The sequence below is a fragment of the Synchiropus splendidus genome, chromosome 1, assembly GCF_027744825.2.
Source record: "Synchiropus splendidus isolate RoL2022-P1 chromosome 1, RoL_Sspl_1.0, whole genome shotgun sequence".
Lineage (NCBI taxonomy): Eukaryota > Metazoa > Chordata > Actinopteri > Syngnathiformes > Callionymidae > Synchiropus > Synchiropus splendidus.
The window spans coordinates 10389693-10402671 of NC_071334.1; the positions used below are offsets into that span (position 1 = coordinate 10389693).

Below are 12979 nucleotides of genomic sequence, written 5' to 3' on the forward strand. Positions count from 1 at the left end.
TATTCAAAAATCCTGGCATGTGAAAACGTGGCACGTCACTTTAACAACATATATATCGTGCAACCTGATCAGAAATGAGCTGTACCGCTTCTCAAACAGAAATGGCCCACATTCCATACTGAGGCTCAAATTTGACGTTGATTACGTTTTCCAAAAACCCAATAACACATTTATAAACTAATAACTAATAACTAATGCTTATTTACTGTAAAAAAAAAAATCAGTAATTATGGTGTTGTAGTCGTAGGCATATACACGTAATAAGGTGCTAGTCAGTAGTTCATAATTAATAATAACTGGCAAATATACTGATCATACATATATGAAATACAATTTAACATATGGTAATATATGTTCCCTATTTAATGTGCAACCAAATAACATTAAATTATCCAAGAATTTTTGATTTACCAAGAACTAACGCAAAAAGTGCCCTTATAGAGTGCGATTTCAAAGTAAAACTCAAAGAAAACAACAACAGGAGACTTCTTCGTGTGACTATTTTGCCTGTGAATTGGCAATCATAAACTTGTCTCATAACGTGTCGCAACAGTAGTAAAGATGGGTACAGTACTCCTGTCAGCCAGGAAATTATGTTCCCCTGACCATTGCTCACTGAACAACAAACAACCTCGTCCGGGTATTTATCGACCCACAAAGCCATTCATCCTCCTCCCCAAGTGTAAGTAGATCATCATTGAAGTACCCTAGTCCTTTAATATAGCAGAGCGAAGCCGTGAGTGTGTGTGGCTTGACAGAAGTTGGAACCCCAAATATGTGTAATTTAGGTGTAAAAGTGTAATCCAGAATTTACAACGGGCTACATGTTACTTAAGGGCACGACCTTTAACAGCACTAAAACTGTACTTTCCCTTTAATTGCTAAAGAATGTGTCGACTCCGGGAAAGTCTAAAAAAAAAAAAGCATCTGTGTAGATGACTCAAGCTATGTCACACTGATCTGAGCTTTCACATACATCGAGGGTGTTCATTCCAGCATGGCTTGCCACATCGTTAGAACCTGAGTCAGGATGAGTCAGAACCATCCACAAGACTGAGCGGGTCATTCATCTGGGCGGGAGCTGACTGTATCTGCCAGAAGCGACAAGGCCAGCACAGATGCTCAAGTTCACCTCGCAAGCTTCAAATCACTGACTCAGTTTGCTAAATAAAAAGTGAAGAATTGTTTACTGAAGTGTGAATGGCCCACTGAACTTAATGAAGGCTGCTGGCCCAGAGGACTTTCCTATGCCTAAGCTTGTCGGCAGCCAGCGAACAGTGACTTCTCACTCTGCAGGGGATTTGCCTGAGGTCAAGCGGGCACGCAACACAAGTATAGAGATGAAAAAAATATTCAGACAGGTTTCGGTCTGAAAAAAAAAAAAAAGCAACTGAATGCGAGTTTGCCTCCATCTTCATTTCCATGCTTTTATACACTGAAATCAAACTACACTTTGAAGCAGAGAAAATAGAAAATGTATAAACTGAGCTCAAAGAACACACAGATAACACACCTAACAAGTTATTATATGAAAACAGGTCACAACAAAAAATACATTACTGTAATTTAAAACAGATGCCTTTAGCTGTAAATCTAACTGGCTGCACAGTAATAAGCACAGAGTTTCAAAAGCTTATTACTTCACATGAGTGTATGTCAATGTATTTGTTATTTTCTGGTTGCCTAGGCATTTTTACCTACAGGCAGATGAAGACTAGCAGATTCCCGTCATAAACCATAGCTTCTGACATACCGTACACATTAGGTGTGTCCTATGCAACGCATGATTTGCCCCATGGGGCCAAGGTAAGGAGCTAGTCACTTAATACAAACAAATACAACAGGAATGTTATCACTAAAATAGAAGGGATGGTTAACACTTCAGATTGGGGAACATATTTACTATTGATAAACCAATTACACATCAATCTACTGGTAATAAACAGTATTAGGTGTAGTTCTGAGTGAGCCTTGGGTGACTATTCCAGGGTAAAAATGATCGGATGACAACACCCAATAAAAGCAAGACGAAACAGTGGGAGAAGAATTGTCGGCACAAAAGCAGCTGCCAGCCATGCTTTCCACACATCCTCATTACTCAGTATTCAGACATCTCTGGCTCCAGAGCGACCTCGCCACTGAACACCACCTCCTCTTTTCCCCAAAAGTATATGCTGAATGGCTACTAAACATGCTCACTCATCTTTGTTACAACTTTGAGATTTTTTTATTACGAACACACCTCCGTATAATCCATTTCGCAACGTCCAGAGGAATGAGCACTGATCTTGTTGAGCTTTTCTCAACAGAAAGGCATTGTACTGAAAAGGCTGAGTGCTAAAACCAAACATCTCATTGATCTGGATTGGATTTTGCTGCAGTTTAACAATTCCTACAGTACGACTCCCACCGTTCACCTGGATTCAAATCATTTAAAAGGAGTGTAAGTCAGACCATGTATGATTCCAAACATATTGTCAACAAAACAATATGTTTGGAATCATGCAAAACCAACTTCAAAACCACACAGCTTTGCATGCCTCCGCTTCCCCAATTTTAGATCTGAATAAGACAAGCAAAGGAAGAGGAAGCATAATTCAGGGTAGAGATCAACACAGTCAGTCGATTGTAAATACACGAGAGAAACTGTTAACATTCATTTTTAACATGCCATTCAACTTAACAACTTAACCTACATTAACTGATCAAGCTATTCAACCAACTATGCAAAACATATTTTTCAATAGTTCAACATTTTACACTTGTAGAGAAACTGCATGGTTGGCTAATGTAGAGAAATGCATTTGCTGTGATGACAAGCTTACAAGGAGAGCATCAAGTGAGACAAATGTGAACCAAAACAGCAAACTGTGACGGAGGATGTAAAACTTGAAAAATAGAACTGAAAATGTCTGACCGAGACCTACCAAGACACAAAGTTGAACAAGAATCACCAAACACAAGCAAGATCTTTGAGAGACTGAGCATCAAGAGGACTTTATTTTGACTAGATGTGGGCAAAGTGCGGTCCAGTTGCCACATGCGGCCTTTTGAATACCTTTTTCGTCCTGTTTTTCTTCCTCCACAGCTATAAATGGCTAATAAATTGTGTTAATAAATTAAATAAAATAATTTTAAAAGTGCAATGCTCATATTAAAGATGATGTCTTGTCCCGCAAAATAAAAAAATGAATATAAGATATCAAAAATAAAGTGCAGATAAAAAGAATCTTTAAATGTATATAAAATAGCAAAACTATATCACTAATCAAATTACATATTCATAAATTCATATTAATTTCCTGTCTTAAGAGTTAGATTGTAGTAACAAAATCCAAGTTAAATTTAAGACCACTGTTCTTCCGTCTTGGCTTGATGGCCCCACTTCATATTCACCATACGGAACGTGGTCCTCATATTTCATAATCCACCCTCGCTTCAGACAAAATACAACGCGAGATGGGCGGAAACCAACCTCAAACCTTTACACTAGAACGCCACCTATATTAGTAGACATTACATTAATAGTAGATAGTTGTGACATGTATTTCCTATCAGCAGACTGAGAATAGGTGTTTAACTAAGGTGTAATATGATGTCTATAAGGCTTTTAAAATGCTCAAGATATTATTACAGACCATTCTCAGATCATGTCCTTTTCCAGCTTTGCAATATGTGGTACAAATTTTAAATGGATGACTTCACAATGAAAATGTTTTACCAGCAAATACCTGATCACAGTGAAGTCATAAAAATGTCACATCACTCAAGATGTCCAGGTAGCAAGTACAGACTAGCAAGGGACTCTCAACAGCTTTTAGAATGATCTGATGAGAGCTCCAATACTTGTTTAAGTATTCAAGCTTTCCAAAAAGGACAGGAACCTCTTCTGTTTTCATAGCATTTCAAAAAGGACAAAATGCAAAACCAATTTACACACCTCACATACTTGTAGAAGTCTTAACTCACAGGTCTGGGGATACAACAGTTTATTAAGGTTGTGGTGAGGATGGTAGAAACTGCCAAGTTGTCACTTATTGACCAATAATGCACTGCATAATTAGTCAATAATGCCTTCAATTTGCAGTCAAATATCTAAAATGTAAATCACTCACCACTGGCCCCTCAACGTGTTCTAACAAGGCTTCTGCCTCAAACAGTTTCTCAGCTCCACTTTCCTTAATTACATGCTGGAGAATGGCCTTGTCTGACTTCTATATTGTTAAAAGTCATTTCAGGCCGGGTTGTTTAAGCTCAGCTCCAGGGGGCATCATTACCAACAATCTCTAGTTTTCTTTATTTTGCTCGTAAATAACTGTAAGGGATTGCTCAGCACCCACACTTCCCCTTTAAAATCTTAAGGGGAGAGAAAAACAGAAATGCAAGTATGGACATAAGGAGTAATTCAAGAAAAAAGAAAGGTTTGTGAAAGCAAGACAATGAGCATCAGTAGTAGTTTCAAGACCAATAAAAAAACAACCGGGTCATTAAGAGAGACCTCAGAGAGTACCCCAGCTTTACAGGAAAAAAAGAAACGATCAACCACAAAGAACAAAAAAAAAAAAAAAAAAAAAAAAAAAAAAAGAGTGGCTCATGCCTCAGCCCGGGGCATCCTACAATCACAGCCTTTCAGGGCTCCTGGAATTTGTCCCCTGGCAGTTCAGGCAAGTCAGCTGTGGAAAATAAGCTGCTCACGCCCCTCGTTTCTAGGCAGCACAGCAATCCGACTACAACCCCCAACACGCACACACACCCCGGCCCAAACTTGACTCTGCATCCAACTCTACCCTCCCCCTTGTCAAACTGCCAGCAGAAGAAAATGGAGAGAGGCTTGGAGGCGCAACACTACAAATAGTGAACACGCTTATTTTCAGCCAACAATGGAAGCTGGCTCATGTGCCATAAAACTCCGCAACTTTCATTTATTGGCCCTACAGGCAGCAAATGCCAGAATACAGCAAAGCGCAATTTTCTTTCATTATAGTTGGTTCTTAAAACTACCACAAACAAAAACAACTTCGAACACTTCGGCACATAACAAATGAAACCACAGTCTATTTTTCTAAGGTGCTTCTCAACAACTGAGTCAGGTTCGGTGGGTTGGTTTTTAGGGCCCACACAAAGAAATGATTTCAATAAGAGGATTTACTTTCAGTGAGGAAAGAAAAGACTGGTAATTAATCAGTCACTTCATCCCCTAAACTTCCATTAAAGACACAAACTGCTCACTGCTAGTGAAAACATTCGCTCAACTTCAAATTTCTGAGTGATGTATGTAATGGCTACTAAGGTCTGTGACCCTTGCAAAGCGACTGACCCACAGTCATGAGGTATACCATCAATGATCCTGTTTATCCAAATAAAGAATATTGAGTTTAGAGACATTTGTTATCATTGTTTCTTGCCATTCTTTGTCTTATTTCTAATTTTAACCCAGGTTATTTTGATCAAAATTTTGGCTGTTTACAAAATTGGCTACTTATTATCAAGTTAAGCTTGTCTTTATGTTCATTGTCACGTGCAGTGGGGAGTGAAGTGTAGATATTGAATACAAGTTATATTTATCATGTCATTTGTTTTTCATGTGGCGGATGCAAGTTAAATGCATTAACCACAGAGGCTACAGGGGCCTGAGTTTCCAACAGAAAAAACATGAATCCACGTGTGTAACATCTCAGCTGACAACCTCTAGTTCATGTGGTGCTTCCAACACAGGCACGCAGGCATGACACATTGCATTCATTGAGCCATGATAGAAATACTTCTTTTTGCAGTTTTCCATGGAACCCTCAACTACCAGAATAACTGCTTAGCATATTTACACAAACATCTCAACTGAGCCAGGAGCCAACCTGACATGTATTCCACAGAACCAATTTCAATATCAAAAATAACCTTATCTTAAAAGGCTTATTTAAAAAAAAAAAAAAAAAAAAAAAAAAAAAGGAACCAAGACTGCACTCACATTTGCGAAGTGAAGCGTTACAAGAAGTTTCGCTTTTTTCACAACTAGATGAGCACTCTCTTCTTGGCTTCATAAGCAACTTCACATAAAACACTATCATTCGTTTCGTCCTCAAGAGGAGTTGTTTACACAGAACTTATGATCTCGACTGCTCATAAATCTTGTAGAAATCCAGTGGCCTCACAGAGCTAATCCTCTTCAGGGGAAAAGTGTCAAGGAAAAATAATAATGTGGTGCAGAAAAGAAGCACACCAAGAGCCATTAAGCACAATGCATCAAGACTTTAGCTGATTTCCCACCAAGCTGAACATGATATGGAACATGATATGTACCAGTCCCAGTAATATGTATATGATTTCACTCAGAAGCACACTAGCTTGTTCAATACAATAACCTTTGCAAATAACCATCATAATTGGAACAACTACTGAACTCTATTAAAATGAGACATCTTCTGTTTCAACTAGCATAGTAGTTGATGCTCACGTTCAACACGGTTCAGACCTACACAACACTTCCGGACACCTGCCTACATGAATACTGGAAGTAGAAAAACTGCCTTTGTATTAGGTTGTGTTTTAATTTCCATGCAAAAAGACCTACTTATGGGTGTGATAGATTTGACAGGAGTTCAATAATAAACTGGTAATTAAAACTTTATCAAGCCATGATAATAAAACTTGGTTGGACTGACCCCTCCCATCACACAACAAACTGTCACACGCAGATGTATGACACACAAGTATGTGGGAACCACCTTCCATGTAAACTTGTGCTCTGTCAACTCTCTCTGCAAAACAAAGCAAAGAAAGGGCACAAAAAGTCTTGCAACGCCAGGAAAAGTTGTATGCTAAGAGAAGGGCACAATTAGCAACTAAACACTTCACAAATATCTTTGAGACAATTCACAAAGATTGTCTACCTTGAATATTACAATAAGATGTGGACACCATTGAGCCAAAGCAAGCATAGTGCCAAGTTCAAACACAGCTATGAAAATGGTATCCATGTCTTGGATTCATATATCCTCCAGTATACATTATGATGTTCGCCTGACAGTCAAGCAGACTCGGAGCAAAACTCCAAAGGGTGATTGGCCTCGGCAGATGTATTGAGTTAGGAAGAGGCTAATAAATGAAACAGTCTCAGGGGCATCCCCCATCACTGTATTTGGCAAAGACAGAGCATGCTGTGTAAGAAGCAAACCATTTCAAGCTGAGGGAAAACCAAATGATTTTCAGGCCCTGCAAAACTAAAAAAAACTGAGGGAGATTTTATACACATGCAGGCACACATTTGCATGCGTGTGCAAGTTTAAGAGATGTATAGTTAAGCGTCTCTCTTGCACTGCTGATTTTTTTTTTTTAACGCAAAACATAGGCTTTAACAAGCACGTTAATTACAGCTGATGACAGTTGGAATGATGTCTCAGAGTGCCAATTCCATTTTGAGACCCTCAGTCTCCTTTTACGATCTGATATTTGAGGTAAGCCAAAGAGTCGGAATAGAATTTATGTGCACGTAACTTAAAGAATTTCCTTATGGAACAACGTATGTAAAAGGTGCAAATGAAATGATGGCAATGAGCTCCATCCATCAATCCAAATGAGGCAAAGCAAATGTGGTGTCCATGCTAAAGTAGCAAGTTACCATACAGTAGTAGTGTGTTTGTTGTCACACCTTTACCGTTAAAATCCAACCCTTTCTCAGCGTGGAGGAGCCTAGAGGCATCGCAACACCAAAATGTAAAACCATTTAGTAAACATGCCCGGCAGACAGGTGGTGTTGTGATGTTCTCACAATCAGCGAATCTGGCAAAGCACGTGTTCAAGTAAGAAAGCTAAGAGTCTTGCTGCATTAGCATAGTAGCCCCAACACAGTTGGAAACAGTGGGCTGACAATGCTGTACAACTGACATTTACACACCGACAGAAACAGTGAACAGTTGAGACTTTCACTTTATTTTAACCAATTAAATATCCAATCAAGTTATAAAGTTCAGTATATTCAGAAATCAATGAATAATTATTTTGAATAATTTCAATTTCCGTATGAATCATAATAATTGTGACCACAATTTTTCCCATATCATCATATCATACAACTTTGATGTGAATGTGGTATTGTTTTGTTTTTTTAGATTTGAATCACAGTGTCAATGGTCAAAATTATCAACACTAAATTCACATTCCATTGGAAGCCCTGAATTAGCCGAGCAATGGGGACGGATTATCGTCTTCCTTGTTGTAAGAGTTAACATGTTAGCAGGATGAAGGGGTGAAAGAACTCTCCATCTCAGAGTGATCCACTTTTTTTAAAAAAAAAGCTTAGACAAGACATCCCTATTCGATCTGTTGACTTCTTGACATAAAGAGGCGTAACGTCACAATGCTCATTCATATAATCCCACAAAGAATACTGGGGTTGATGACAAAACCGCACACTGTAGATGGTGCCAATTACAGAATATCCAGAGAAACTAACTGTGTCTATTGTCTTAAAAGGCAAAGAAGTGTGTTTTAGCATGTCCGCTAGCCATTTCATCCAAGTGTGCCAATTTTATTAGCCCCGTGTGATCTGCACGAGTCATATTTTCTATTTTAACTGTCTCTCTGTACTTCCTGCCAAAACCCCACGATCCTCCATGGGGCTACTGGCAGATGTGACCAGCATCAACACATCAAGCAACACATCATCCTTCTCGTTTTAGAACTTTTGGTCGATCAGTTTGTCGTACTGAAGCCTGTCTCCACTTTCAAATGAAAATAAAACGCTTTGGAGATCACTTTTTGATCGCAGTTCGCATGCACCTGATTTAAAATCAGAATCAGAATCTAATTTATTGCCACGGCCAGTGGAGATCCCACCAACTAGGAAAGTGCTTCAGAATAAAGTGCTGTCAAAAAAATAAAATAAAATATAAAGATAAATAAATAAATAAGTAAATAAATAAGTAAATAAAATAAAAGAACCCACAAACAACAGCAAAAACAAAATAAAAACGAAAACAGAGTGAATGGTGTTATAAAGCACACACAGATGAAAAACATATTTGTCTTTGTTCTTGCTCAAGTTTTCTTTTTGTCAGAATTCAGTCTATTCCTGATGTCAGAAAGCAGAAAAGCACTCCTCTTTACAAATAATTGGTGGATTGTGTGGTGTACATTGTGCTGGAGATCAGAAACAAATGTTATTAAACAATGCAGTGCTACTTTAAGACTTAAAATGAACTAAACAAGAATGTGGTGGAAACATAATTACAGGTCAGCAGACCATCAACATACCTCCCTGACATCTCCATCACAACACAACAGGTCTCCCTGTCTGAGCAGCACACCGTTTCCGATCTTTGCACAATTATCAGCAGAGTATCGCCAACATTGGAGTTCAGGCAAAAAAAATAAATAAATCTATACCCGATTTCCAAAGCACACAAATCTTATCCTCTTTTTAATAAACCATCACAGGGCTGGATCAAACACTGACCAACAGAGGGGAACACACAACTACAGAACAATGCAGGTCTCTCAGTGGAAGACTGATTCCAACTTGGGTCAGTGTCGGCTCAGACATCGCCCCTTTAACTCCTCTACTCGGCTGGAATGGTAAAGAGCAGCAACGCTTCATCTCAAGCTGTGCCAGCGCTGTTCAACAGACCCTAAAAATAGCTGTTGTGTGTATGTTAGGAGCACAGAAGGCAAGAAAGAAGTCCCTATTTACAAGGTTTGAGATTTGGGAGAGAAGGCTGGGCTGATTGCCCTCGGCAAGTTTATCAACCGTCAACAGACAAGGGAATAGAAGAAAGTTTCCCCCCCGCCCCCCTATGTGAAGGGAATAACTTCCCCCTGGGCTAAAAAACACAGCTTCTGTGGGTGTTGTAACTACTTACACTGCTAGTTAAGCACCCAGCCTGACAGGATGGAGGTTGGAAGGAGGAGTCTGCATGAGTCTTAATATGAACGGTCAGTTTAGAGACGTCAATTGAGCAACTTATTCCAATTACAATGACTTTTAATGGACCAGGCTGAGAGGAACTCTGAACCCATAAGTTTATTCATCAGTCAGATGCAAATATTTCTACTTACAGCGCTTCTACTTTTGGCTGTTGCGACAGGAAGGGAATTCTTATGCGACTGTAAAGTATGACCACACGGCTGCAGAATGCGATAGGAATGTTTGATATGATGGGCACTTCCCAATCCAAAGGACAAACTTTACTTTATACTTTTATAAATCATTTAAAGAGCTACCAACACTGTTTTACGTTTTATTTGCATTTTTATCAGATTTAAAGGGCTCTCTTCTTACCTGTCTTCATCACCATCCATGGCAATGTGGATGTTGAACAGGCTGTTGACAGCAGGGCTGGGCAGGTTGAGACCCTCCGTGATGAAAGGCTTCACAGCATCTTTCCCGGGGACGACACTGGACTGAGGTAGAGTGTCCAACTTCTGCCTACCGTCTTCAGCGTGAAGGCTCGTGTTCAACCCTCCTTGTGCTCCCTGGGGTTGGAGATTTCCGGCCGTGCCAAGCGCTTGACTTGGCACCCCCTTAGTGGTGTTGGTGGTACTGGGCACTGTGGCAGGCACGTTCGGCATACCGCTATGGGAGCTGGTGGTGGCGACAGAATGTGTGGGGGCAATGGTTAACCCTCCTGAAGGCTGGCTTGGGCTAGCAGGATGCTGGTGGCCAGTTCCCGGGTGTCCAGGAACAATCGTGGATGCATTACCCATGTGATGCATGGAGGGCTTGGAAACTGAACCAGAGGGCACGAATGACGAGGGCCCCGCAGTATGTGATGTCACTGGAAGGTTTTGAGTATTTGAAACAAAGTGCTGCTGACGAAAGTCCTGCTGGCCAGTTGCGAGGCCAGTTGGCTGAGTAGAATATGCAAACGGGAGTGTTTGCGTGACTGGAGGCATCATGGGTGACTTCTGCTGCATGGCACCTTGGTGCACACCGTTTACATTGTTAGAGAGGAAGTTCTGAGAGGCAACAGGTTGCATATTGCCCTGCTGCGGTGACGAATCAGTATACCCTGTCGGTTGGAAGGCACTTGCTCCATTCCCAATGTGAGAGACCAAACTGTAACCTTTATGCAGGGACTCTGACGGGTGAGCATTGGAGAGATGTGCAACGGAGTAGCCACTGTCTGCAGTGCCCTCCAAAGAATGCGAAGAGAATGCACTTGTCGTGACCACAGAATTACTGGTGGTCCCCAGCCCAATATCTCGGTCCATGCTGTGGTTCGGGATTAAAGTTGGCTTTATGCTATCTATAGTCCGATTAACATTTGAATCTGAGTCTTTCTCGTAGAATTCCGTGCATGTCCACCTGCCACGGCGAAAAGGCTCTCCAGTGCTATGGTCAAGTTTAATGACCCTGAATCGAGAACTACAGCTGGTGCTCGCAGGGACTGTGTGTGTCACACTGGCAGAAGGGGTTGTACTGATGGATGTTAATGGGTGGCTGACAGAGCTCGGAACAAAAGGTTGAGTTGCAGCTGGCACAGACACACTTCCTCCCAAGTTGTGCGCAGCAACACGACTTGAGCCTACACTTTTGTAAGAAGGCCCCCCGTTGACAGGACCTGTCAGATGAGCCTGGATCTCTTGCGACTCCCCCACGTTGTTTAACGTTTCCTCGGATGAACTTCTGTCACACACGCCCAGCTCAGCACGAGAGACGTCAAATATTTCCGATGACACGTCCTCTGTCCGGGACTCGTCCGGGTCGTCCAGGCTCTCGGTGTCTTCCGTGATGCTGCTGGCGGCCACCTGAGCCTGTGTGACACTCGTGATCTGGAAACAACTCTTCTTTTTCGCAGGCATTTTAGACATGTCGGCGATCTAAGTAGTTTTCCAGACGAACGCGAGTGCGAGACTAAACGTCTTACGTGTTTCACAGCAGGAGGATATAACAAAGATAATCACATGGCATTTCCATACCGTTCCTCTTCCTCTCTCTTGACGGCAAAAGTGTCACAATCCGAGGCCAGATCCTCCAAAACTCCCGGGACGTTCTTCCTCAGCCCGAACACGAATGCAGCAACTCTCTTCACTCTTCACAAACAGATACGCAGACCCGTGTCGTCCAGCTTCGGAAGTTACTTCTCGCCAAAGTTCTTGTCAAGCAGTTTCCACCGGTCCTTCAGTCCGAGGCGGGCCCGGTTGCCTGCCCCACACTTCTGAGGACTTCTTCCCGACTAGCCGAGTTAGCTGATGAGAGCTACTTTTCCTTGGCTTGGGAACAGCACGCGCGATACCATGATGTAAACAAATCCTTCAGCAGGTGAAATAAAAGTTGTACTCCAAAGGTAGAGGGGTCAAACGCGTGGAAGTCGTTGTAGCTCAGCCTCGGGAGGTACGGAAAGCTCTCTTCTGGCTGACATGAAAGCACTTTACCACAGTGACGGCGAGCTAACGGGCAGCTAACTGCCTGCCGCTCTGCTAACGCAACCCACCCGACAAGATGGCAAGAGAGCGTTGCATTCTGGGTATTAAGGTCAAGTCCCATTTCTTTCCGTATTTGAAATTGAAGTTTAAAAATAAGCACAATGTTAAACATACGTGTTTATACATACCGATTATGAGTGTTAAAGTGATTTCGGGGCTGGATCAAAATAAAATGCAAAATAAGAAACGTTGGGAGCGCAATCGTCATTTCCGGTTAACTTGAGCAGCCTTTAAAAATGTTTAAATAACAATTTTCATTCACTGTTTTTTTAAAGTCCGTTTTGACAAACATCTCTTGCTCAGAAATCTTTAATTATAATTGCCATTTAAAATTCTCCTGTTTAATCTTCTAATTACTTTTGACAAAACCGAACACTAGTTGCTTTGTGACGCAAATGCAGTTTCCGGATTGAAAAGTCTGAGAGATTTGAGTCGGAAAAGCTGCTTGTTATTCACATCCTTTGAGTCACAGCGGGAGGTGTTGAAACATAAGTCATGAATGAAGTACTTCATAGTAGGCCCGTCATGTGACTCATGAAAATGGGTTGTGGACGCACAA

The 12979-nt window shown here is 41.2% G+C and overlaps 1 protein-coding gene across 1 annotated transcript in view; it reads right to left on the reverse strand.

Moving 5' to 3' along the window:
* Positions 1 to 12578, reverse strand: part of tsc22d2 (TSC22 domain family 2) — a 33633-nt gene extending 21055 nt beyond the window's left edge. The window contains exon 1 of the mRNA XM_053870488.1: positions 10274 to 12578. Within this exon, the coding sequence (XP_053726463.1) occupies positions 10274 to 11805 (1532 nt within the window). The 5' untranslated portion in view covers positions 11806 to 12578. The remainder of the gene's footprint in view (positions 1 to 10273) is intronic.
* Between the last annotated feature and the right edge of the window lie 401 nt (positions 12579 to 12979).